Consider the following 27,985-nt stretch of genomic DNA (forward strand, 5'->3'; position numbering starts at 1 on the left):
ATCGCCAAACTTGAAACAAAATTTACTTTCAATTAAAACAAAGATTGATTAAATTATGTATTCAATCTTACCATGTTGAACCAAACTATAACAGTCAGTATTGATCAAATTGATTAATCAAAATGCCTCCTGGCATATTTATAGCGATGGTCCGGAATCTTTGACTTTACGCCGATATTCCCAAAAGATTTACACAGCTGTTATGTATTTAAATGCGCGAGAAGTCATCTAGCTCGATTCGTGGGAGTGGATGCTGAATTTAACTGTAATGTTTCTCGCCTCTTTGAACATAACTTTGACTGCTATCCACTGCATACTGGTTCAACAAGTAAAAAACTACTGCTACGTGGTGTTAATTAGGAAAAATTGCACACAAAACATGATGAAAATCAATAAAACTTTACTATATCGCACAATTTCCATAGCCGTTTGGATATAAACACAAATGGTGACGTCAGCAGCATGGCTACAATTTTGTTGTTTTGACATTTAACTTTCGGACTGCGTCACCTTAGTAGGTCTAGCTCCTTGGCCGTTTTCACCTTCACACCCGTCAAAATCTGTCAAAACTGATAAGTCTGCCACGTGTTTTTCGCTGTTTCCCTCGGACTTCTCTTTCTTTTTCCGATGTTTTGATATCTGTTTTGATAGACAAGGAGCAAAAAAACAAGGTAATCTACCAAACATTTATTGAGTTTGGCAAACCTTGCAGGAAAAGGAAACGTTTGAAATAGGCAAAGTGAACCGACCTTCGAATCCATTGGTCAAGTAAATCCACAATATGTTTCCAAAAAACTTTTGGGAATTTCACGACAGTCCGCCATACAACACTTTTTTGTAAGTCTTGTCATTTTAGAGTTATATCGATTTTTAAATAATCAATGAAAAAAAAATTAGGTCCTCATCAAATGTTACTCTTGGCTATTTTTGAAAAACTAAGTATGCACAGTGGCTTAGAAATACCATATCTTTATGCCCACCAAGTTTCATTCGATTATGAGATGGTGCTGCCAGCCCCATAGAAGAGTTGGCGCGAAATTCGTCATCTACAAATCGCTTATTAGACCGGTAGTTCTCTCCGGACACGAGACCTGGACGATGCTCGTGGAGGACCAAAGTGCACTGGGGGTTTTCGAAAGGGAAGTGCTGCGTACCATCTATGGTGGGGTGTAGTAAAATCTCGATTAATCGATTAGTAACTTATCGATTACACTCGATTCTTGACGATTATTGAATCGATTCATCGTTGAGTAGTAATCGATTCAAAATTAATCGATTATCACAACGATGAATCGATTAATCGAAGTAATCGACATCTAAGCGTTGTCGTAAAATCCCGATTAATCGATTAGTAACTAATCGATTACTCTCAATTCTTGTCGATTATTGAATCGATTAATGGTTGGGAAGTAATCGATTATCACAACGATTAATCGAAGTAATCGATTAATTTGCGACATCTCTAGGTGGGCCGGGCACGTAGCCAGAATGTCGTACAGTAATTCGGTGAAAATGGTCCTCGACAACGATCCAACGGGAACAAGAAGGCGAGGTGCACAGCGGGCAAGGTGGATCGATCAGGTGGAGGACGATTTGCGGACCCTCCGCAGATTGCGTGGTTGGCGAAGTGCAGCCATGGACCGAGCCGAATGGAGAAGACTTTTATGTATTGCACAGGCCACTCCGGCCTTAGTCTGGTAATAAAAAAAATCTGAACGGGCTTCCGATGATGAAAACGTAAATGCGTGCTTTGAATGGAGGAATGATCTACTCATTAGAATTCTTCCAAGGGGCCGTACACATATTACGTAAGCGCTTATGGTGGGATGGTAGGTCTATCTTTTTCTTACGCACCATATAAATTTAAAAATCATTGGTATGAAAAAATCTTTCATGGGGGGAGGGGGAGTCGAAAAACCCAGAAAAATGCTTACGTAATATGTGTACGACCCCCAACCAAATGCATACATGCTTTCTCGTTATAAGGAGAAATCGTCTGCTTTAAAATATGGAATCATTAGTTCGTTTGTCTTATTTCGATCGTATACGTAGAAAAGAAATCATATACGCTTCTTTTGAAAAATGGGTCATCTAGTCTTCTGCCGTCTTACGGAAAAAAGCGTATTTTTGAAGAAGCGGTCATCTACTCTTTTGCCTTTTCCGGGCAAATGCGTGCTTTTGAAGAAGAAGTCATCTATTCTTTTATCTTATTCTGGGCAAATGCGTTCTTTCAAAGAAGGAGTCATCTACTCTTTTGCCATTTTCAGGGCAAATGTGTACTTTAAAAAAAGGAGTCATTTACTCTTTTGCTTTTCTCCGGGCAAATGCATACTTTTAAATAAGGAGTAATCTACTCTTTTGCCTTATCCAGGCAAATGCGTTCTTTTAAAGAAGGGGTCTACTCTTTTGGCTTATTCCAGGTAAAAATGGAATTCATATATACGATTAACCATTTTTGTGCCAAATGGGGTACCAATGTGCCAAACAGCCCATTGTATTTGATACATCTTTTCAACGATAATGCCAAATAATCATTACGCCAAAAGGTCGTTATGCTAAATGGCCTCGAGGAACCCAACAAATTATGCCATGGCCTTTAGACATTTAAGTCGTTATGCCAAATGGCGTTATGCCAAACAGCCTTATTGCAAACGGCATTATGCCATATCAATATGCGTTTCCCCCGTATGTACTGTGGACTCCGCAAGACGCTTCGATCGAATAGTTCGCCGCCCACACTGGGGCAGCCCTGGTTCAAACATGGAATAAACCTCTCAGCCATTAAAATGATGAAATTTACCATAGGTATCTTCAGCGAAGTTTCAATATACATTAATGCCGACATTTTGGTCAATATTCATCATTTTTAGCGATAATCGCATAAAAGTCCCAAACGCCAAATTGGCCAAACAGCGTTTTTAAAGTGTGATTTCTTCAGAGAAGTTGCTTATCACTTAATTTGGATGAACCTTGCTAAAAATTTCAAATTTCCAGAGCCTACTGTGACGATTTATTTGGTTATTTTGAAAAGAAAGACCAAAAAATAAAATTTGATCATTAATTGTACTTTTTCAACACTTTCACTATTGGATATTATTCAAAATCATAGATATTGGTAAAATACACGATTCGTGGCGTTGATCCAGTTAAAAAAATGATTTTTGGCCATTAATCGTAGAAAAAAGGCTAATTTATGGTATTTTTCACATATGACGATTATGCGATTATGACGATTCCAGAGGGGCAATAATAATATTTCATCAGTTCTTAAATATATGTTAAACAAAAGCGATGCAAATTTTAATTTTTTTCATCGTACCATGTTGTACAATTTTTTACCCTCCTAACTAATCGAAAATCATTAGGAGGTATTTTTTATAGCATCAGTACTGGCATTCAATAAAATTAATTTTGAAAAAAATCATCGAATATCATGTCTTTGGGAAAGTGTTTGTTTGAAAGGGCATAAATTTTTCTGTCCATTGCCGATTAAAACAGCTGCCCGTCTCTGCCCCATCGCATAATCGGCATATGTGAAAAATACCATAAATTAGCCTTTTTTCCACGATTAATCGCCAAAAATCATTTTTTCTAACTGGATAACCGCCACGAATCATGTATTTTACCAATATCTATGATTTTGAATAATATCCAGTAGTAAAAGTGTCGAAAAAGTACAATTACCGATCAAATTTCATTTTTTGGTCTTTCTTTTCAAAATAACCAAATAAATCATCACAGTAGGCTCTGGAAATTTGATATTTTTACCAAGGTTCATCAAAATTAACTGACAAGCAACTTCTCTGAAGAAATCACACTTTAAAAACGCTGTTTGGCCAATTTGGCGTATGGGACTTTTATGCGATTATCGCTAAAAATGATGAATATTGACCAAAATGTCGGCATTGATGTATATTAAAACTTCACTAAAGACACCCATGGTCAATTTAATCATTCCAATGACTGAGAGGTTTATTCCATGTTTGAACCAGGGCTGCCGTGGCCGTAGCAAACTGGCTCAAACGGACACGAGATTTGGTCGATGTTGCGGTACTAACGCGCATTTGGAGTTTTCGAAAGGAAAGTGTTGCGTACCGTCTATGGTAGGGTGCAGATGACGGACGGTACGTAGAGAAGACGAATGAACCACGAGTTGCATACCGTCAAAATAGGAAGACTGCGGTGGGCCGGGCACGTAGTCAGAATGTCAAACAATAATCCGGTCACAATGGTTCTCGACAACGATCCGACGGGTACAAGAAGGCGAGGTGCACAGCGAGCAATGTGGATCGATCAGGTGACTTGGTTTGATTCTCACTAAACATTTTTGGGTTGGAAATTGTTTTGACTTTCCTGGATATAAAAATATCATCTTGTTAGCCTTATGCTACCTATATAAAAAAGGTAACTTAGCTTCGAAACCAATAAGTGCCTTATTAGCATTAGGACACAACAAGATGGCTATGGCCACTGGGGTAGTTAATGTCAACGAAAAGGAAAAGATGTGCATATGCACAGATTTAATCTAAAAATTGATTGGAGGTAACCGAAACACTAAACACATCATCGGGAATGCACTGTTTATCAAAACAACCTGCTTCATTCGAAAAAGAATTAAGATTTGGATCCACGCATCATGATTGCGAAATAAACCTGCTTTAAACAATAATGGCTTTAATTATTGCTGTGATAATGTGTCTGGTTCTATGGCTACGAATCGATGATAAAATTTAAATTTTGAATCACTGTATATCATTCATTCTACCTACCATCTCCCTCCTCCAGAGGTTGTGTGGATACGTTCCCCAGAAGTCCAATTCGTCCACCATTAACGCGTTTAAGAAGTTCACCATTATAATCACGTAAAGCTTCTCTATCATTGTTGCCGGACAACTTGTTGAATTCCCAGCACATCATCGACACAATCAGCCCCAGTGAAGATAACTTCCACATTTCACCATGGACAGATGCAATTCTTCCAATGTCAACATCTAAGCACCAACTAACCTTGGTGACAGATTTTACACCCAAAACAACGCTCTCGGTATCAGGAGGCTTCGCCACTTCACCATCGCAGTCTGCATCGCGTGGTACGCCGGTTGCCAATTATGAGCTGAAGCAGGCCGTAACCGCGAAGCAGCCGAAAAGACGATGCAACGGCAACACTCTCACCTAGCTACCCACCTACCTAGATATCGGGTTGGTCCGATCTGAAGCAACGACTAAAGCGAAAGAAGTTGCTTGCTCGATTGCTATTATATGGTGATTGGGATGTTCGGTCGATTTGAATAATTACAGTTTAAACGCTCCAATGTTTTAATTAGTTACATGAGCCATACTGCTTTTGCTGCTGTTTCACTGGATTATGGTTTCTCTCCAAATGGGGTGTTTCTCCGCGATCGCGTCGTTACGAATGGCTGTCTCGATTAGCGTGCACCAACTAATGATCATGCCTTTCTTATTTTCATTTCAGATGAGAATAATTTCTCCTAAATATTAGAACGTAACAACACCAAAATGGGATCCGAACAGTCCCAGCTGCAGCAGCAAGCCGGTGAAGCCGGTGGTACGGTTCGGGGTGGAAGCCTGCGGGCGCAATCCAGCAATGCAACTCCAACTCCGTCGCGATCGTCGGCCGCATCCGGAGCCAAACTGCTGCGAGGAAACACCATTGCCGTGGCGGAGATATCCGCCCTCAATTTGGGCGACTACGCTGGCCCTTCTTCGACGGGGACACCGTCGTCGGCATATATCTGTGATTCGCGACCGGTTTCGCCTCCGATGAGCGTGTGCTCCGATTCCGACCTGCCGTACATATCCTACACGGACAAGCCCATTGGAGGTATGTGCGTTGAGATGATAAATAATTTGTGGCTCTTTTGTTAAATTATGTTTGTAAAATTCATTATTTAAATGTCAGGTTTTTTTTCTACTACTACTTCTTCCTTATAGGTTTACTTTTATAAATCTTTTTGTCTGTACCTGTATTTTTCTTATATCCTTCCGCATACATTTATTGCCTTCTTTTCTTTAGAATATTTCTCTTAATTTCTCTTCTTACTCTATAATCTATGTTATCTATTGTGCTTTGTCTTCTTGTATTTATCATGTTTACTATTTTTCAACATTTTAAACATAAATTGAGCATTCGACAAGACAGTGAATCAAAAAATCATTCCAAATAAAAAAAAGCAACGCTGGCTGAATCATAAAAATGACGAATATGGTCCCATGCCATTTCTCACCTTCCTCCGCAGATTCTCCCAAATTGCGCAACAAGCAGCAAGCGAAATCGGGCAAAATCCGCCCCAGCAGTGTCATCGTGGGCAGAAGCCAGGAAGCGATGCGTTCTGTTGGTGGCGTCGGCGGGGGCAGTGCCATGCTCCTCGGCCGGCAGCAGCGATCTTTTTCGAGCACAACGTCGTCATCTGGTGCTAGTGGTAGCGGATCCACCGCCTCAACGACGGCCTCTTCTACCCGGGCGCACAATATCGTGGTGGTTAAGTCGGCCGCCGTCAAAGAGACTGGAATCGAGAAGGATGACGACATCGTCCGGTTGCAGGTGAGTCCATTAAGAAAAACCTCTACAACAACAACTCTACTTTGCCACTGAACCATATTAGGATGGCTGCGATGTTGTTCTGGGGCGCGGGAGTTCGGATAGCAAGAAAAAAGTTGCGCTACATCGGTACACAAAGAACTTCGGATCGATGAATAATTTATCACCATTTATTGTTTGTTACTTTATATTCTCTTTTTGCAGCAGCCGTTAATTGATCGTGTGTGCGTCTGTTTGCTATAAATAATCGTTAATGCGACCGGATCAGGTATTGAAAAGCTTAATTTAGAGGGCTCTGTTTTGTGGTGTGTTCTTTATGTTCGGGTTGACTTGTCATACTTATTTGGCGCGCAGCAGTCCCATCAGAAAGCACCAATCTGGGACAATTGTGATGTATAATTCAGTTTGTAAATTAACCGGGCGTGGTACATTATTATTACACTGCGGAGAGTAATACACGTCCATTGATCGGGTGTCAGCTCGAAAGGTTGCTGTATCTACGGTGTCTGGTTTGTGTTGGCCGTTGACTGCTTTTGGAGGCCGATGCGAATGATGCCGTTGTTCTGAAATTGAAATAGAGATTGACTTTTGAATTAAACATTTCCTTATTTTGGTTTGTCGATTAATTATATTCGGAATAATTGGTTTCATTAGACTTTCATCAGAAAATCATTTAGCAGCCTATCCACCATATAACAACTCTTGCAAGTCTTATTTTGTCTCTGGTTCTAACTTTAGGAAAGGAGAAACTCAATAAATAATATCAAAAATCTTCTTCAACTGAGATTAGTCGACTCGTAGATTAGTTTTCTTTCAGTACTTCCACAGTAAACCAACCCTGGAAACAAAGCATGGGCAAGACAAACGGGTTTTTCAGGAATTAGTATAAAATTTCCTTTAGTATTTCGCTCGATTTTTTAAGGGTTCCTTTCGGAATTCCGCTAAATGCTTGTTTAAGAATAAAAATATGATTTATTTACATATTAATTATCATTTAGCACGTTATGAAGAGAAGAGAAAATGGAGCATCTTGGTACGTATAATGATAATAAATCAGCGAAATTCTCAACCAGAATCATGTTTACAATCGTAGAATTACTAGAAGAATCAAGACACTTTGTTCATAATAGAACAGTACATCAATTGCTGCCTAGACTCAAATCTCATCTATTGTTGCACAGCTCGTTAATGGAATGTGCAACAATTGGGAGCGTTTTAATTTAACCCTGTGCAGTAATTGGCGTTTTGTTCTACTAACATCAGCGTCATTCAGTTTGGGACAAGTGCCGGGACTTTAAGTTTAACTCAAAACGCGACGATAAAAACGCACAAGCCAGTGTTTTTGAGTTAGTCATCGGCACTTGGCTTCAAATGCTGCCAAGGTGGTTCAATTTAATTAACACGGTCATTTGCACTCATATATGTTCTGACCTTCATGAGGCAGATTTTCAAGCAATTTAAATACGTTGCTCCACCATTGTGTTGACGATGAAAGATGAATGCTAACAAGATATCTGCCAAAAATGCCAGATACAATTTTTATAAGACTGTATCAATCTCAGCAAAATGTCCGTATTTGTCTGTATAGAGTTCAGAAGGTGCAGGAATTAGAAAATTATTCAAAACCATATATTATCTCGTCTTATGACAAGTGAAGATATTCCACTAAAAAGCTCTAAATAATGTTCTTATTAATATGTATGTTGTTACATTTGCATAAATTGATGATATTTACGCAATTTTCTAACTGAAAACCCGTTATGAAGAAGGAATAAATCCGTTTGAAATCCCAAAGAACGGAACGGATATTTTTTGGGTTTACAAACTTTTGGTTTTTTGAATTTCCAAACTTTCGAACGGAACTCTTTGCGACAATAAGGACACTTGGAACTTGTATAAATAGCTGCAATATTTCGATCAAAATTAATAAAATTTGACACTTCCTTTTTTTGTTTAATGAAACAAAAACATGTTTTAATCCGCTTTATTGTTAACAAGGGGAAGCAAAACATAAAACGCCTTATCAATTCAGCCTGTTGAATATACGACATATGCACTGCATAACATTAAAAAAAAAAAAATTCTCCAACAAAACCAAATCAATTTTTTTTTCTAAATTGTAGTTGAATTACTCCTTACTTATCCTTTATTACTCTTACCCTTACTTAATTACGCTTACTTCTCCTCTACACTTTTTGTTCAACAAAATCAAATCAACAAACATGTTTTCTAAATTGCAGTTGAATTACTTCTTACGCTGAACTTTTGCAGATCGACTGCCTCTTAGTTTTTTGGGTGTCTTCCGCTTGCAGATAGTTGAGCTAGCCGAAGGAGGCAGGTTTTGATCCGACTCTTTCTTCACTCTGGGCCTCATAGTTGCTGGATGCTTACGACCATTTGAATCCGCCAACGGAGGAATGGCCACGGAAGTATCCTCCTTCTTCAACTTTTTTAATCGAAGAGCGCTCACGAAATCGTCGCTAGTAAGAACTGCTGCTTTTTCGGGTTGTCTACCTCGTTTTTGAACGGATCGTTGAATTTGCTGGGGCAGAGGCATGATATCACTGGGTCGAAAACTCACCTTCGGTTCACAGTCTTGAATGCTTTCTTCGAGCACAACTTTTTCCCGCAGGTCGGTTTTCGGAGTTTGCTTTATAAACATCGGTTCATGTGTGTGTATCTTTATCAAACCAAATGAATTCACAATCCGAAGTCTCATCCTGATATGTTTGTGATGCAATTAGCTGTCCTTCAGATCCACTAAGATTCATGTTCTCCAATTTCCTTGGTGGATCTTCCGAATTTGTCGGCTGCTTTTTCGATGCACTAAGTTTGTTCAGCGTACTTAGAGGCACGTCTGATGTTTCCGATGGAGCGAAGTCTTCATCCTTAAAAACTTTGACATCGAGCGGATATATACCGGTTCGGCGGAATCCATTCTCAGCAGTAGCCATCAATGCAGCCTTCCCGTATGCATCACCAAAAAGAGCCGCAACATTCACCTGGCGAACTGGTCACCTGGTCCATGTGTTACTCGAAAAAAATTATCGATGGCTTTGTTATAGTAGCTCTTCAAAGGAGCCATGAATACCACATCAAGAGGCTGAAGGCGGTGCGTGCAATGCGGCAGTAGTGAAACAACTGTGACAAAGTTGGCACGTGCCAATTCGATGAATTCCATATTCTAAGTATGCGACGCGTGTCCATCGACAATTAGTAGCACGGGGTCTTCCTTTGTAGGTTTGGTATGCTGGATGAAGTGCTTGAACCAGTCCACAAAAAGATCTGCTTGCATCCAGCCACTAGGGTGAGCACGAAACAATATTCCGGTGGGAGCTCCGCTTTTCAAGTCGTCCTTCATACGAACACGAGGATAGATTATCATCGGGGGCACATAATGTCCGGTCGCAGACATGCAAATAACAGCACTGATGAGAATCCCTCTCTCCGCCGACGTAAGTGCCCCGACTTGCTTCTTTCCCTTTTTAGCAAGAATCTTCGTCGCTCGTGATTGGACCTTAATAACTTCTGTGAGATAAACTATTTGCGATTTTTATATCAACTTACGGTTGTTATTGCCGTTTCGTCCATGTTGTAAATTCGATGAGGGAAGAAATAAGTTTCACCAATTATCTCCTCCAGCATTTTGAAGAACTGCTCCACCGTTGGTATGTTGAAACACCTAGCTCTGGCGATCGACGTTTTCTCTGGTGTACACAGGGACAACTCAGGATGACGCCTCATGAATCCATTTAGCCAATCTACTCCCGCAAGCTCCGTCTCCTTGCAGAAGTTGTTTGGCAAATTGTTTTTGATCGCAAGCTGGTAGGCTAGGTGCCTCACGTCATATGACTTCATGCCAAAGAATCGTCTCTCCATCAAAATAATATATATATTCCAGTTCCGGGGGGAAAACAGTGCCAAAACGACCGAGATTTTTCGGTATGGAAACACAATTCTGCACTTGATTTATTCGGCGCCGCAGTGTTTCACGTGGAATGTTGTAAGACACCGATGCTTCCCTCACAGTTACGACAGCGTTTTCCACTTTCTTCAATGCTGTTTCTAAGTCTTGCGCCGTCCACGAACCGCGGCAAGACTTTCGTATGTATTTGCGGACCATGTCACTCGCGGAAACTACGGTTTTATTTTCCTGTACACCGACAACGCCAAGAAGCTAACCTCAAAATCGAAAAGTAAACAAATAAAATAGTCTGTCAGTGGCTCATGCTGCCCCGGTGATGGTGACCCATCTTGCCCCTATCAACAACTTATAAAATAAAACGAATAATTATGAAAAAAACATAAATTTGGGTGAATACATGTACTCTAGTCATTTGTTTGTTTGTTTGTCAATTTATTTGTTTCGCGGATGACATGGACATTGTCGGCCGAACATTTGCAAAGGTGGCGTCAAAGACAAAGTACATGCTTGTAGGCGGAACCGAGCGCAACAGGGCCCGCCTGGGAAGCAGTGTTACGATAGACGGGAATACCTTCGAGGTGATCGAGGAATTCGTCTACCTCAGATCCTTGCTAACGGCTGATAACAATGTTAGTCGTGAAATGCGAAGGCGCATCATCTTTGGAAGTCGGGCCTACTACGGGCTCCAGAAGAAACTGCGGTCAAAAAAGATTCGCCACCGCACCAAATGTGTCATGTACAAGACGCTTATAAGACCGGTTGTCCTCTACGGACATGAAATATAGACAAAGCTCAAGGAGGACTTGCAAGCACTCGGAGTATTCGAGAGACGGGTGCTTAGGACCATCTTTGAAGGTGTGCAAGAAGACGGTTTGTGGCGTCGAAGCATGAACCACGAGCTCGCCCAACTCTACGGCGAACCCAGTATCCAGAAGGTAGCTAAAGCCGGAAGGGTACGATGGGCAGGACATGTTGCAAGAATGCCGGTCAGCGACCCTGGAAAGATGGTGTTCGCTTCTGATCCGGCAGGTACGAGACGGCGTGGAGCGCAGCGAGCGAGATGGGCAAACCAGGTTCAAAACGACTTGTCGAGCGTGGGCCGAATGTAATGTAAACTGAAATATCGGAGCATCTCAACGTGTAGATACAAAATCAACAAAACTCGGTCCATGGCTGTAAGTCACCAACCACGCAGTATGCGGAGGGTCCGCAAATTATCTCCCACCTGATCGATCCACCTTGCTTGCTGCGCACCTCGCATTCTTGTGCCCGTCGAATCGCTGTCGAGAATCATTTTCACCGGATTAATCGTCGAGTCAGGTCGAGTCGAGTCAAGTACGAGACACTGAGGACGACCTTACTGTTGAGGTCGAAATACGTATCTGTCAAGATACAATTAAGTGGTGGAATTAAATGGGACTGTACAAACTCGTCTTATGTCAAGTGAAGACATTCCACTAAAAAGCTCAAAATAATTTTCTTAACCGGATTAATGCCTGACATTCTGACTGGTGCTTGGCCCACCGCAGTCCTCCGATTTTTTCGGTGTGAACGGTGGATGGTTCTCCCAACCAGGGTTGTTAACGTTAATCAACAATTAACACCGATAGCGTTAACTTTTCAAAGATTTAACGCCAACGATGTTGCGCTGAGTTTTCGGTAAATTTACGTCAACGTAAACGAACAATATTGAACTAACGGCAATGCCAACGTTGATCTCGTCGTTGATTTTCTCCAAGGAGAGAAACTTTTCCGGGAGGTGTTGTCATGGTCAACGGGTATTTCGTGTGCTACTCACAAGACAGAAAGAATTTTTATGTAATTGTTGGCATATCGCTGCCAGAAAGGTGTTTCTTTTCTTTTTCTTATTGGCATTACATCCCCCACTGGAACACTGTCGCCTCGCAGCTTAGTGTTCATTAAGCACTTCCACTGTTATTAACTGCGAGGTTTTAAAGCCAAGTTACCATTTTTGCATTTGTATAATATACAAGTATGATATTATCATACTTTTATGCCCAGGGAAGTCGAGACAATTTCCAAACCGAAAATTTCCGGGAATCGAACTCAGCACCCTCAGCATGGTATTGCTTTGTGGCCGCGCATCTTACTGCACGGCTTAGGAGGTGCTTGTGGTATGATAATTAAATAACCCATTTAACCCTAGGTTATTCAATGAACATTTCTTATAGAAAAAACACCCAAAGAAGTAATAACAATCATCCCATGATCTCATTAGACTCCTGCTGTTCCTCTGATTCTATGCAAGCTTTTATCAATCTTATTCTCTGCCCCAAGTGCAGCAGTGCTGACTGACATCTTGGCGGTAGGTCCCTAGTTGAATTCTGGGCCGTGGCTTCTATTGCTCGGAGTTTTTCCTCGCAAACCACCACTTCATTCCTCGGATCGCGTTTCAATGAACATTGCTCAATAGCCTCTTCTTCCTTTTGCTGCTTAAGTCTTTCCCTCAAAGCCCTTCGTTTCCGGCTCATAGTTTCGTCTTGGCCGAATACAATATCCCTTACTTCAAGCTCAAAGTCGAGCTCATCCTCATTCAGGTGGTCGACACGAATGTCATAAAAAATCTTGGTTAAATCTTCCTCTCGTAATCCTAAGTTTTGGACGTTTTCCGCCATCTCTAATTCAGTTTAAATTTATAGCGAATTCAGTGAAATAATCTAGATGCAAAAAATATATCCCTAATCTAAGTATTTAAGCCTAATAAAGTTCAATTCAATATGGTGTAATAATATAATAATAGTGAAAAATCTAAGAAATATACAAGAATGTTTTTATACTAATCAGTGAAACCCGAAGCAATTCAAAATAGTTCAACTAATCGCTGTGGATGACTCGGACCGGCAAGAGCGGTGTAAAAGGATCAAACAAGCCTTAGCCCAATCCAAACAACCCCTTCCTTGACGTCACTAAGAGATTTTCACGATTAATCAACGAGAAACCAGGTGTAAAATATTCGAGGTGTGTAAAATATTCGTGCAGGTGTAAAATATTCGAGAATATCGAGAATATTTTTTTTTACGTGGATCGCCAATTGCAACACTTTCCCTTGACGTCCTCACGTCTATGGAGTGGACGTCCAGACGTCCCTAACTAGCTCACCAAATTTCTCAGGGTCGACTTGTAACCTGCTTAAGGGGCCTACGACACCAAAGAGGCAGAAACGGACATTACCAGGACGAATCAACAAACACGTTGGTAGAAGGAATTGAAAATGAAAAATAGATCTTAAAGCATTGTTTTATTTAATTTTAAGTTTTTGTTTTGGGTTAGTTCATAGGATTAGTAGTGGGGTGGCCGGCCTGAGACGTTGGGGCCCATTGTTGGCATGCGATTTAACATACCGTGTCTGCATGCTACCTGCTCTCGAATGATTGAGGGACCGCCTTACAAGTTTCGCTGAGCGCGGCGGTGAATCGCAGATGTGGTTGAGGTTGGACACGAAGACTTTCTTTGACGACTGGGCCTTACCTAAGGCAGACCGAGCACACGGCCGAATGCGGCACAATGCCGGGGGTGGGTGTTTGTGGTTGGACGCGGAGACTGGCGAAGGCAGGTTGGGCACACGGCCGGACGCGGCAAAACGCCACCGGTGTTGATGGTTGCGGTTGAACACGGAGGCTGGCGAAAGTAGGCCAAGTAGACGGCCGAATACGGCAAAACGCCGCCGGTGTTGGGGTTGGACCCGGAGGCTTGTTCCCGAATATTGTGGCTTCGCCGAACGCCGTAGGTAGGGTCAGGGTTGACCACGTGGTTATCCCCGGGCACATTCGCCCGAAAATTGTCGGATGACGAACGACTCCGGCCAAACGATTGCGGTACAACCCGTGGAACGTGTGTTTACAGACGCTACGACAGGCCTTCGAAAATACTCGGCGATACGCGGCTTGGATCCCTATCCGAGGTCTTGAATCGTAATATTCGTGGGTTTCTCGATGCTCGGGTCCCGGTTTCAACCGTTTTCACACGCGGTTTTTATAAACGCTTTAAAAGAAAGGTCGTAGTCTGGTGTTCTTCCGTCTTGATCTTCGCTTGGTGTTCGATCGACTGCCTCGATCTTACACCTTGCTCGTTGATTCTCCTTTTTTTCTCCCTTTCTTCCATTCAGCCACGGTTTTTAGGGTTGCCTCTGCTTTTAGGGGTACCACGGTTTCGCCTTGGTAGACTTGTGCCACCGAGCAGTTTGGGTTCACCCTAAACAAATATAAGCAAAAGTTTTTGGCCGTAATTTTGCCGTCTTACATCTGATTGCGGGTATTGTTAGCTCAATACATAGATTGTGATTGGAATGGAACCCAATTTTAATCTCCTTTGATAGGCATTGATGATATTTCGGCGAAAAAAATTGTTTTATTATCAAAAATCAAAATGTTTACTCAAGTGCATGGTATGCATCGGCCAAAAGTTTGGGTTCACCCACTATATGATGAACCGGTCATAAGTTTGGGGTCACTCTCCTGATATGCGTTTTAATTCAATTTTAGCCGAATATGGTCCGAATATCGTCTGAAGTATATTGCCTGAATTTGAAAAATTTTAATTCAAAAATTAATTTTGCTGGAGTGCCCAAAACACTTACACTTAGGAGTTCGCGGCATATCGAACCAAATTTGACTTGGCAATGTTCCAGACATTTATCAGTCAAAATTTACCTGTTTATATTCTCAAAACGATCGTAAAGTCATTAATTTCTCGAAACTGGCCTCAGATTGATGATCGGTACACGGATCAACAGTTTGCCATTTTTATATGGGCGGTAATAGCATAATAACCGCGTAACAACAATTGAAACGTTTGTTTGAGAAACTGCATATGTAACATTTTTGGCCAAAATGAGATTTTTATATATTCTGAATCCTTTTCCAAAAATACGTATTCTGGCAAAAAATACGAAAAAAAAATTTTTGTTCAGGAATGTATGAAGAAAACTACATATGTCCACGCACTTTGAAGAGCAATTATGGAGTACTGCTTACAGTTTTTGCATTGAAAGTGCCCCAGGGTGTTGAGTTTTGCCGAAAACTATTGATCTGTATCGAAGAAATCGAAAGGTTCGGTTCCAATTTGTTCAAAAACAGTTTTTTGTTGTTTTCTCGAAATTGTGTTAAATGGACTTATGCAGTTTCTCAAACAAATGATTCAATTATATTTCTATGTTTTCCTTGAAAACGTGCTTAAACTATTAAAGATGTGATGGAAAACGTGACGGAAAGGCACTTAGAAGCCACGCATACAGTTTAAATACGACCAAACCGGATGTTCTAAGTCCTTCAAATCATTCTGTGTTTCAGCCCAATTGGTCTACCAAGTCAACTATGTCCGGAATAAAATCGTTAGTAAACCATCATGTCCTTACAAGCTTTTTAAGGCCATGCGTATGATTTTTTTATTTATAAATGACCAAAAACGATGATCAAGCCCCTCAAATCATTATGGAGCTCGAACCAATTGTTATACTAGGTCAACTTGGCTCGGCTAGAAATGTATAGCAACCAGGCATTGCAATATCATCTGAGCACAGGACATCTTTGCCTGTACAAAGATATTATCCCTAATCAAAGAGCACTCTGGAAAGATATTATCATTTTTGAGCCTTTGATGATGATCCTGGTTGCCAGTGCGGTTCGGTGTTTGTTCACGTTGCGAGGGCGTTGCTACAACAAAAGCAGTGAAAAAACTTTTCTCCATGGCGAACATTGCACTTTGTTTACTGAGCAGATAGATAGCTAAGATCGATATTCCAGCACATCACCAGTATCTTTGCTCAAAAGATCGAATGATGGGATAAATTGCAATGCTTGATAGCAACGCAACGCATCATGTTCATACAGGCCCTTCGTGGCCATGAGTATGATTTTTGATTTAGACATGATCCGCATAGTTCTGGACTTTGGACTAATTGTTCTACCAAGTAAAATAAACTCGGTAGAAAATTAACAGCAACTCATCATGACCATACAGACCCTCAGAGACCATGCGTACAATATCCGGTTTGGACAAATGTAAATCGTAAATCATACGCATGGCCTTTAATGGCTTGATGGGTGGATTTGCTATTGATTTTCTAACAGGCCTAGCTGACCTGGTAGCTTAATTGGTCTTAAGTTCAGAATGGCTTGAGGAATTTAGAATATCGTGTTAAGGAAAACGGAAATCCCGTTTGTTTGCCAAATTTGGCTTGGACATATCTAAATCGTAAATCATTCGATTGGCCTCTAAGGGCCTGTATGGTATCGATATAATAAGGATGTTATTGATTTTGTACCGTATGTTATTGACAAAAAATCTGAATTCAAGAATGATTTGGAGAACATGGAACATCTGCAGGACTATTGGCTGCAGAACGTTTCCCTGCATATGTAAAATAGTTTTGGCATATTTTCTAGAAAAAAAAAGTAATCAAATCGTAATTGCGCGGTTTTAATGTGCAATTTCCGTCCATATGAAAAGGGCCAACTGTCGATACATCCACCGTCGATTACAGTGTGTACACCCAAAAAACAAATCTGACAATTATTGTATAAAAGCTGGGCATATACAATTCTGTAAGCTTTTTATACAAATATTGTATTAAAATAATACAAATCTGTATTATTTCAATACAAAGATTGTATTAAAATCTTCCGAAATTGTATAGGCCCAATCATTATACAGTTTCTGTAAAGTTCTTATGTAGAACTGTATTAAAATCTGCCATCAGCTGGTTGGGTGTAGGTGTACCTGGCCGATCATTAATTATTATTATTATTATTTATTCAGACTAAGGCCGAAGTGGCCTGTGCGGTATATAAGAGTCTTCTCCATTCGGCTCGGTCCATGGCTACACGTCGCCAACCACGCAGTCTACGGAGGGTCCGCAAGTCATCTTCCACCTGATCGATCCACCTTGCCCGCTGCGCACCTCGCCTTCTTGTGCCCGTCGGATCGTTGTCGAGAACCATTTTCACCGGGTTACTGTCCGACATTCTGGCTACGTGCCCGGCCCATCGCAGTCGTCCGATTTTCGCGGTGTGAACGATGGATGGTTCTCCCAACAGCTGATGCAATTCGTGGTTCATTCGCCTCCTCCACGTACCGTCCGCCATCTGCACCCCACCATAGATGGTACGCAGCACTTTCCTTTCGAAAACTCCAAGTGCGCGTTGGTCCTCCACGAGCATCGTCCAGGTCTCGTGTCCGTAGAGGACTACCGGTCTAATTAGCGTTTTGTAGATTGTCAGTTTGGTACGGCGGCGAACTCTATTCGATCGGAGCGTCTTGCGAGTCCAAAGTACGTACGATTTCCAGCCACTATGCGTCTCCGAATTTCTCTGTTGGTGTCATTTTCGGCAGTCACCAGTAAGCCCAAGTACACAAATTCTTCTACCACCTCGATTTCGTCACCACCGATGCAAACTCGCGGTGGGTGGCTCACATTGTCTTCTCTTGAACCTCTTCCTATCATGTACTTCGTCTTCGACGTGTTGATGACTAGTCCGATCCGCTTAGCTTCCCTCTTTAGTCTGATGTAGGCTTCCTCCATCTTCTCAAAGTTACGTGCCATAATATCTATGTCGTCGGCGAAACCAAATAGCTGGACGGACTTATTGAAAATTGTACCACTCGTGTTAATCCCTGCTCTTCGTATTACACCTTCCAAAGCGATGTTGAATAGCAAACACGAAAGACCATCACCTTGCCGTAACCCTCTGCGGGTTTCGAAGGGACTCGAGAATGCCCCTGAAACTCGAACTACGCACATCACCCGATCCATCGTCGCCTTGATCAACCGTATCAGTTTATCTGGAAAACCGTGTTCGTGCATTAGCTGCCATAGCTGGTCCCGATCGATTGTATCATATGCGGCTTTGAAGTCGATGAATAGATGATGTGTGGGCACGTTGTATTCGCGGCATTTCTGCAGTACTTGGCGAATGGCAAACACCTGGTCCGTGGTGGAGCGTTCGCCCATAAAACCCGCCTGGTACTGCCCCACGAACTCTTTTGCAGTTGGTGCTAGTCGACGGCATAAAATTTGGGAGAGTACCTTGTAGGCGGCGTTCAGCAATGTGATTGCGCGGTAGTTGCTACAATCCAGCTTATCGCCCTTTTTGTAGATGGGACACACGACACCTTCCATCCACTCCTGCGGCAAAACTTCCTCCTCCCAAATCTTGGTAATGACCCAGTGCAGCGCTCTAGCCAGTGCCTCACCACCGTGTTTAAATAGCTCTCCTGGTAGTTGGTCAACCCCAGGGGCTTTGTTGTTCTTCAGCCGGCCAATCTCCTCCTGGATTTCCTGGAGATCCGGAGCCGGTAGAATTATGTCCTGCGTGCGTTCTCCCAGGTCCATCACCATACCGCCATCTTCGTCTGCCACATCGCCATTCAGGTGTTCTTCGTAGTGCTGCCGCCACCTTTGGATCACCTCACGCTCGTTCGTAAGAAGGTTCCCGTTTATGTCCTTGCACATATCGGGCTGTGGCACGTGGCCCTTACGTGAACGGTTTAACTTCTCATAGAACTTTCGTGTGTTATTAGCGCGGTACAGTTGCTCCGTTTCTTCACGGTCTCGATCTTCCTGCTGGCGCTTTTTCCTCCGGAAAATCGAGTTTTGTCTGTTCCGCGCCTGTTTATATCGTGCCTCGTTCGCCCTCGTGGGGTGTTGCAGCAATCTCGCCCATGCTGCATTCTTCTCTTCCACTAACTGCTCACATTCGCCGTCATACCAGTCGTTTCTCTGATCCGGGGGCACCGTGCCAAGTGCAGCGGTTGCGGTGCTACCAATGGCGGATCGAATATCTCTCCAGCCATCTTCAAGAGATGCTGCGCCTAGCTGCTCTTCCGTTGGAAGAGCCACTTCCAGCTGCTGCGCGTATTCTTGGGCTAGTCTACCGTCTTGTAGCCGCCCAATGTTAAGCCGCGGCGTCCGACTTCGACGCGTGTTGATCACCGTCGAGAGTTTTGAGCGCAGGCATACTGCAACGAGGTAGTGGTCGGATTCAATATTCGCACTGCGGTAAGTGCGGACATTCGTGATGTCGGAGAAGAATTTACCGTCGATTAGGACGTGGTCGATTTGGTTTTCCGTTTCTTGGTTAGGTGATCTCCATGTGGCCTTGTGGATATTTTTGCGGGGAAAGAAGGTGCTTCGGACTACCATTCCGCGGGAGGCTGCGAAGTTTATGCATCGTTGGCCGTTGTCATTCGATACGGTGTGCAGACTATCCGGTCCGATGACCGGTCTATACATTTCCTCCCTTCCTACCTGTGCGTTCATGTCACCGATGACGATTTTAACGTCCCGCAGTGGGCATCCATCGTATGTCTGCTCCAGCTGTGCGTAGAACGCTTCTTTCTCGTCGTCGGGTCTCTCTCTTCGTGTGGGCAGTGCACGTTGATGATGTTATAGTTGAAGAAACGGCCTTTAATCCTCAGCTTGCACATCCTTGCGTTGATTGGCTGCCACCCAATCACGCGTTGGCGCATCTTACCCAGCACTATGAAGCCGGTTCCCAGCTCGTTGGTGGTGCCACAGCTTTGGTAGAAGGTAGCCGCTCGATGCCCGCTTTTCCACACTTTCTGTCCTGTCCAGCAAATCTCCTGCAGCGCCACGACGTCGAAGTTGCGGGGATGTAATTCATCGTAGATCATCCTGTCGCAACCTGCGAAACCCTAGCGACTTGCAATTCCATGTTCCAAGCTTCCAATCGTGATCCTGTATTCGTCGCCTAGGTCTTTGCCGATTATATCGAGTCGCATTATCTCTTATATTGTTCGTAATGATTGGTTTTCTAGGCGGCTTATTGGGCCTGCGCAAACCTCCTCCTGTATCTCGTCGGAGGGCCGTCGTGTCAGGGCTGTTTAGCGTCCCACCTAACACCAGGACTTGGGCTTGTGCGCTTTGAGCGGCACACGGTCGCTTTGGTGGAGCCTACTTGCGGATACATGCAGCTTTTTATAGAGGTTTAACAGGGCCCACTGTCAAACCCCACCACATCCTAGGCAAGCCCCACAACTCGCAGATGGCCTGGGGAGGGATCGTCAAGCCCTTGGAGATAGTCCCTGCTGCCCCCATCAATCAAACTTTATAGTTATGCGAATCGATGACTATTTAGATATTTTCAAGATAATAATTCTGATTATCCAGATTCGATAAGAATGTCATTTTATGTTTTTGAACACAAGTTGCATTCACAACAGAAATATTATGACCGTTGTTGCTAATATTTTTTTCATTTGGTAAGCAATTTTGGCAATTACTGATTTCACTTTTCTATGGCACCTGGCAACTGATAAAGATAAGTCAGTGAGTCTTACAGTCCTGAAAATCTAATCAAAACCAGAGCATAAGATAATAACATACATACATATATCATAACTTGATGTATTGGGAGAAGGAGTTCGTGACAACATATCGAAAACACTTTTTGGAGTAGGTTATTCGACACACTCAAAACTGTAATTCAGATTTAGCATTAGTTCAGTACATCCAGTAGATCTAGTATACAAATAGACGGAATTCATACTTACAGATTTAGTTTTCTATGTACTAATCGACTAAACGAACTTCGTCCCGCTTACCGTCTCGTTTCACAAATCTAAAGTTATCTACATTAGAAACTCGGTATAAGTGTATATAATTAACACCAACTTACGGTTAAACTTTAGCTGATATCCGAGCCACTGTAGCTAGCGATTGTATGACGATATAATTCCAACGTCTAGATCAAACATTGCCGTTATTATTTTGACAATAATCAAATAAACTTCTACTTACTCTTTCAAACAGATTACAGACTAAATATTTAACTAATATACTAATTCACTTTATATTATTCAGATTCTTCTCTTCAACTTGAAATTCTCAAACATCTACCAATACGGCATCGCCTTGTGTTTACATTTTTATCTTTTTTTCAGTTATCCTTAGAGCTAACTTGTCGTACAGTAAGCAGGCTTACGTTAACGAAACGCACCCTTTCTATCCCGGCGTAACATGATGTTAATAAAGGATACTCGTCATAGATAAGTTACAATGACTGTGACACGACTTTATTAATTTATACGAAAGTTTCTGTGTCCAAATGGTCTGAATTGTGTTGATAGGATGATAAATACCTCAACCATATTGGTATTTTGTACTATAATCCGTATTATAATAACTGAATTATACTTTGATACCTTTGATATTTGTAGAACATGATTGAATTACTATTTCTGGTTATTTCCGTTATATGCAAAGCTTTCCGAACCCATAGATCATTGCATTTAAAAGTATTGGATATTAAAGTGTTTAGAATGTATTCCCTCTTGCTCTAGTAGATATCGTTTTCAAAATATGAAAGCTAATATTGTATAATTGCATGGTCTCGGTTAGTGTAAAGCTCTCCACATAGCGGTGATGATGCCTTTCTCGTGCCTTTGTAAGAGTCAAGAAAGGTCCAAAACATCACTGATAGGTAGATAGGTCCTTATTTTTGTATCCGTTTATACTCATTTTTAAATTTCACGTCGAACGCAATTTGTTTCGAGTACATCGGATGAGTATAGATGCCAGAAAAGTGCCACAATATTATTTTGGCCATAACTTTTAGGCCCATAGTCCGACGTATTTATGGCGTATTTTCAATAGGAAATAATGGGGATGATGAATACCACCCTTTTCAAGCCAATCGGATAACACTGAGTTTTGCACGAAAAATTATGCTAAATTGAATTTTGACATTTTTTTCCTATCTCAACCTATATATCAAACCCCTGCCAAATCTTGAAATGTCGCCTTGTTTCCTGAAAGGAGATGATTAGTACTAGAACCCTGTGAAAATAGATCGGAGGTTCATCTTAGTTACATAATATTGTCATTCCTGGTATGCGTTTGGATCGAAAACGTGATTAAATCGGGGGTAGACAAAATCAAGGAGTGACAAAATCGGTCGTACCCTTCCGACATTAACTATATACCTTCTGGATACTGGGTTCGCCGTAGAGTTGGGCGAGCTCGTGGTTCATTCTTCGCCGCCACATACCGCCAAAGATGGTCCTAAGTACCCGTCTCTCGAATACTCCGAGTGCTTGCAAGTCCTCCTCGAGCATTGTCCATGTTTCATGTCCGTAGAGGACAACCGGTCTTATCAGCGTCTTGTACATGACACATTTGGTGCGGTGGCGAATCTTTTTTGACCGCAGGCCCGACTTCCACAGATGATGCGCCTTCGTATTTCACGACTAACATTGTTATCAGCCGTTAGCAAGGATCCGAGGTAGAGGAATTCCTCGACCACTTCGAAGGTATCCCCCTCTATCGTAACACTACTTCCCAGGCGGGCCCTGTCGCGCTCGGTTCCACCCACAAGCATGTACTTTGTCTTTGACGCATTCACCATCAGTCCAACTTTTGTTGCTTCACGTTTCAGGCGGGTTCTGTCACCTTTGCAAATGTTTGGCCGACAATGTCCATGTCATCCGCGAAACATATAAATTGACTCCACTGGAATAAGCATTTAGCACAGCACATTGTAAAGGCTTGAAATGATTTCTAGATATTATAAAGAAGAAAGTTTTAGTAAAAAATGGAGTTTGAAACCGGAAATGATACACGGGATGTATTTGGTCATAGTTAAACCCAATATCTTTTTTGCGTCACTTGTTTTCAAAACCATCGTGTGCCACTCGAAGTGCACGATCAAACTGCCGTTTGCAGCAGGGATGCGGTATGGGTCGGACATCAAGGCTACATCAGCTTTACCAACTATTGTTGTAGCAGCAGATGTGTTGTCTAGACCCTTCTAGAGGCCGGACAGGCCTGAACACCGGCGGGGTGTCTGTTGTCTGTATGTGATGTAAAGTGTTTAACACTTTATCAAAAAAACGAATTTGAAAAAAAAAATATCCCACAGACCGCGAGATATCTAACCTAATAGGGTGCTGACTACTTGCAATTATCACTCCAACAACGTATTTAGCTACTATAAATTGTTTTGTAGCTACCCGATAATGCCCAATGACCGGACATTATTTTGTTGACTGCAGGGTACGTCATTTGAGGAATGACGGCTTGATGTCAATATTTCACTTGTAGCAGAAAATTAATATGCGTTGCACAAAATACAACAGCGCGATTCAAAAACTCAAAAACGGACTCACAAATTGGCCGTTACAAATATTTATTTAACTTTTTGTCCTACTGGTCTCCGAAAGGTCAAGGGGAGGGGGGATAATAAAAAATAAATATTAAAATGAAAAAAAAAAAAAATCAAAAGAACTCCTCGCTTATAAACGTTGTCTCTATTTATTTTAGCTTCAAATTTCGAGGCACAAGTTTGTAAAACCGATTTCATAGCTTATCGCTCACGAACTTGCATCTGGTCAAACCTATGCAAAAAGAACAATTTTGACCGGAAAAGAAACGGACTGGTGCGTTTAATTATTTTTGTGTATATAACAACACATACCCCGAGGAAACCCGTTGTAATCTTTAAGCGGATACTCAAGTTAGTGACCAAATACATTTTATCATGGTTAAAGCAGTTTTCATTCCAACTTTTTCTTTCAAACTAAAGTTATTCAAAAACTGTGGGTGAATCACCTTTATGGGACCAATGTGTACAACTGCATATAGATACGTGTTCCATTATTAATAACACGTTCCTATATCAATAACGTTCGCACTGCTCACTGCTGAAAATACCCGCAAAAAAGCGTCAACGCTGAATTCAAGAACCAAAAAGATCACGGTGTATTTTGAGTCATGGTTTCGGGAACAACAGTCAGGTATTCTGGAACGTTCTGGAAAACTTGATTGACACTCTCGAATCCACGACTTAAATGACGATGTATTTTTGCTGGTTCACGAATTCGGGAACGCCATTCTCGCTTTTAATTACTTCAATTACAAAAATGAGAAACAAAGCAACTTTAACTCCAATTATTAGTTTTTTTTTTATTAATATGGGTATGTGCTATGAATTTAAGAAGCCGTAATCTTTCCCCTAAGAGTTTCCATTCGCTCCGTTTTACGGTATACATCAAAGTCACTTTCGAAGAATGCACGTTGAAGGCCGCTGCATTAATGAGGAGTGGATTTACATCTTGAATATTTGGAAAGATCTTGAAGATCGATTAGATCCCTTAGTTGGGATTGTTGAATCTGGTATAAGTCTGGTATAAAACTCGCAGAATCTATCATTCTAAAAAGTCAAACTAACATAAAAAGCTATTTCCAGCACAATCATCCACAAGCATCTTTGAGTCAAATTTGGTCTGCTCCGCTCAGACAATCGAGCCATAAACGTACCCCACTCGTGTCGATCTTCACACAGCAGTTCAAATATTTTTTCAACGAATCTTTCGTTTGTTCCTACCAAACTCGAACAAACATGCAAACAAGGCACTGCATTACCTTCGACAGAGAACCACAAAATCTTGTAGCCGATTGAAAGAAAATCACCGCAGTTTTCCATTTTTAGAAACCTACCTCCATAAACAGCCAATCTCTCGTCTCTGGGCGTCCGCTGCGGGGACACTTCCGCGGGTAAACACCATAAACACATGTCGTCCATTCTTCGCTGCTAAATATTCGGGCCAGTTGTAAATCAACACACCAACACACTTCCACTCCAAAGACGTTCAGAACTTCTCTAACTTTAGTAGGTAGGTTGATCTCAAGAATATTCACTTTTCATTGTGTCTCACTCGTTTCATTGCACTCTTCCTTCGTCCCCGCCCCCCGCAACAAACATTCTCCCCTCCTCACACATCGAATGCTACAGATTTGGTAATCCGACTCCCACGCGCTGCGTGGCGGCCGCCTCCCGCACGCTAACAGTTTTGCGCGGCGCCTCGTCATCGTCGGCAACTGCGACGCCGTTGCAAAAATTGATGCTCGATTGCAAGTGGCGCTGCGAGTTGCGTTTGTGTTCCGGAACGTCGCCCGAGGGCGTTCCCGGCGGGCTGAAATTCAACTCTGTTGATTTGTAGCTCCGGTCGTCGTCCTCGAAGTCGTCGTAGCTTCCGGTGTAGCGTGCCGAGTAGTGGTACTCGAACGATCCTCCCGGCGAGGAGAGTTGCCTGCGGGAGCGGTCGACGCTGCCACCCCCATTGGACATGGGACTGTAGCGGCTTGGCTCTGCTTGCTCTGGGGTTTGTGGTGGATGGTGTCCGTTTGTGAATGGTTTAGTGGGGGACACGGACTTTGGCGGCGATCGGTCTCCTGGTTCAGCGAAATCGTAGAACTGAATTCTTGATTTCAGAGTGTTCTGACGGCGCGTTTTGGCCATTTCACTAACGTCGTCGCTTTGCTCGCGGAGAAATTGTTCTATTCTTAACTTCTCTCGCTGGCGATCGCGTGCGATTTCTGAGAAGGAGGAATCACACTCGTCGTAGAACGAGATGTGCGACTCGGCATTGTTTTTGTGGCGCTGTTTCAGAACATCGGCCGACTCGTACTCACTGGCAGGACTGGCACATCCCTGGGTGGGCGTTGATACTACCGACGATGCCGTCGATTGGCGGCGGCTGGAAGTTTTGTACGTTTCTTCTGGTTCCTGCATGTACTCATCCGGCCAGTAAAAGCTGGATTTCTGACGATCTGGTCGATCCGATGCTCGATTGATCATGGCCTCGGTGAGGCCATGAAAGAATTTCTGTCCCGCCATATCACTATCACAAAGCACTCATTCTTTATTTCACTACTTGAAGAAATTTATAACTTTCAGCTGCGATCACCTCATTCAATTAATTCACCGTTCTAGACTGATTCCCAGAACGAGATTCGGTGGCGCGACGCGTCGTTTCACGATGTTTCGTATTGCTACCTCCGTTGACCGTTAAACATTCTTTACCTCGCTCGACGCGTCTGGGTAGGCAAGAGAACGTGGTTTCGATTTCGACTCGATCCGTCCCATCCGACGCGAAACAGTTGAATAAGCGCCTGCTGCACAGTGGGACCATTTCCAAAAAAGACGGTCAAAAATGTTAGAAGTGAATAAAATGGTCTAGCAGGCCACATATTATGATATTTCATTGAATGGATGGTTCATCTTCTCGACATCACCGACTCGTAAGCTAGAGATCCACTACCGGAACGAGAGGTGGGGCACCAGTCGTCGCAAGCACGCTAACGTTCTCAAAGACAACGTGCTTGCACCAAGTGGTGCCTCATCAAATATCAATGGCTAGCGCCGCCAGTGTAGAGTTCTATTTCTATGAGCACTTTCAGAGGTATTCCTTTAATTACCAATTTCTGTCGTCACTTCACTGCAGTGCTAACAGAAAAATGTATTCCATCATTATTAGAAATTGTAAACATATAGAATGGATTTTATTTCGTCCATACACAAAGTAAAGCTGTAGAGGCGCTAATCGTTTCTTGATATTACGGTTCATGTGAAAACTCATGATCTTTTTACAGAGTAAGTATGGAAAATTAGACGTAGTGGTCAAATAAAATACTCTCCCTGCATTGCGACTAAACATAACATGACTTGATAGTTTGTCCTACTTCCTTTAACAATATTTTCAAAATCTCAGAGCGCAAGTGCCTGTAAAAACTCATGATCACGTGGAATTTCCTTAATTAAAGTATGCGTGAGAAAAGAACAAATGGTACTAGGGGGCTGTACACATATTACGTATGCCCTGATGGGGGAGGGGGATCTGTCGTTTTTCCTATAAATTAAAAAATCATTTGTATGTAAGAAATCTTACAAGAAGCGAGGGATGTTGAAAAAACCGGAAATGACGCTTACGTAATAAGTGTACGACCCCTAGACAATTTTCAGCTGATGTTGCACCATTGTATTGGGGCAAATGAGAATTAGGAGAAGAGAAAACATATTGTGCGTTGCTTTTTATCAAAATTGATTGGCAAGACCGAAACGACCACTGTCAGTAAAACCGAAATAACTGAGCGGGCGGAGGGTGGCGGAACCTAATTTCTGCAGGATTGGATTCCTGACAAAAAAATGAAACTACAGTGTGAATTTCATTGATGGGTACCGATGGGTACCTTTTTGAATTTCACAATGAATACAGCAAGAAGATAATACAATAATAATTTTATACATAATAAAGACCGAGCACTTTCTGCGCGATCAAAAATAATTTACGAACGTATATCCGTGGCTTTATTAGTTTTTGGACTACACTTTGTGATGGTGCCAAATATAATAGGTTTGGAAGATGTATACGTCGTGGCCAACATAATGAAGCTGTAAGATAAATGTTAAAAGATTTAACAGAATTAAAAATCGACAACATGCTCAACTTGTATTGGCTGTAAAGGTAAGATCCACCCGAATAAAATGACTCAAAACTATGTTAACATCATCGTCAAGTATTCTACTAACACCCCATGACTCAAGTTATCAATTTGGATCATTTTGAAAAAATGCTTTTTGACCGTCTTTTTGAAGATTGGTCCTTCTGTGTGCTGGTGGAAAGCAACGTGGAGAACCTGTTGCTGCACCATCGGGTTGGATCGGATCCAGTCAGTCAGTCAGTTA

The 27,985-nt window shown here is 42.2% G+C and overlaps 3 protein-coding genes across 5 annotated transcripts in view; 1 reads left to right on the top strand and 2 right to left on the bottom strand.

Moving 5' to 3' along the window:
• The window catches only part of LOC134206829 (uncharacterized), a 38,639-nt gene extending 33,179 nt beyond the window's left edge, over positions 1 to 5,460 (bottom strand). For both annotated transcript variants that reach the window (XM_062682560.1, XM_062682559.1), the window contains exon 1: positions 4,770 to 5,460. In XM_062682560.1, the coding sequence (XP_062538544.1) occupies positions 4,770 to 4,953 (184 nt within the window). In that variant the 5' untranslated portion in view covers positions 4,954 to 5,460. The remainder of the gene's footprint in view (positions 1 to 4,769) is intronic.
• LOC134206831 (BLOC-1-related complex subunit 5) overlaps positions 1 to 27,985 on the top strand; it is a 76,612-nt gene that overhangs the window by 20,901 nt on the left and 27,726 nt on the right. For both annotated transcript variants that reach the window (XM_062682563.1, XM_062682562.1), the window contains exons 2-3: positions 5,474 to 5,842; positions 6,258 to 6,562. In XM_062682563.1, coding sequence (XP_062538547.1) covers positions 5,518 to 5,842; positions 6,258 to 6,562 — 630 coding nt within the window. In that variant the 5' untranslated portion in view covers positions 5,474 to 5,517. The remainder of the gene's footprint in view (positions 1 to 5,473; positions 5,843 to 6,257; positions 6,563 to 27,985) is intronic.
• LOC134206833 (uncharacterized) lies at positions 6,702 to 26,408 on the bottom strand. Its single transcript, XM_062682564.1, has 2 exons — positions 24,958 to 26,408; positions 6,702 to 7,122 (listed from the first exon to the last, which is right to left on the bottom strand). The coding sequence occupies exon 1, from the start codon at positions 26,135 to 26,137 to the stop codon at positions 25,247 to 25,249; it is 891 nt and encodes a 296-aa protein (XP_062538548.1). The 5' UTR covers positions 26,138 to 26,408; the 3' UTR covers positions 6,702 to 7,122; positions 24,958 to 25,246.

This window comes from Armigeres subalbatus, chromosome 1 (genome assembly GCF_024139115.2).
Source record: "Armigeres subalbatus isolate Guangzhou_Male chromosome 1, GZ_Asu_2, whole genome shotgun sequence".
Taxonomy (NCBI): Eukaryota; Metazoa; Arthropoda; class Insecta; order Diptera; family Culicidae; genus Armigeres; species Armigeres subalbatus.

What these genes read in the sequence shown, in the direction of transcription:
- LOC134206833 (XM_062682564.1), bottom strand. Translation starts at nt 26,137, where the DNA reads ATGGCGGGACAGAAATTCTTTCATGGCCTCACCGAGGCCATGATCAAT.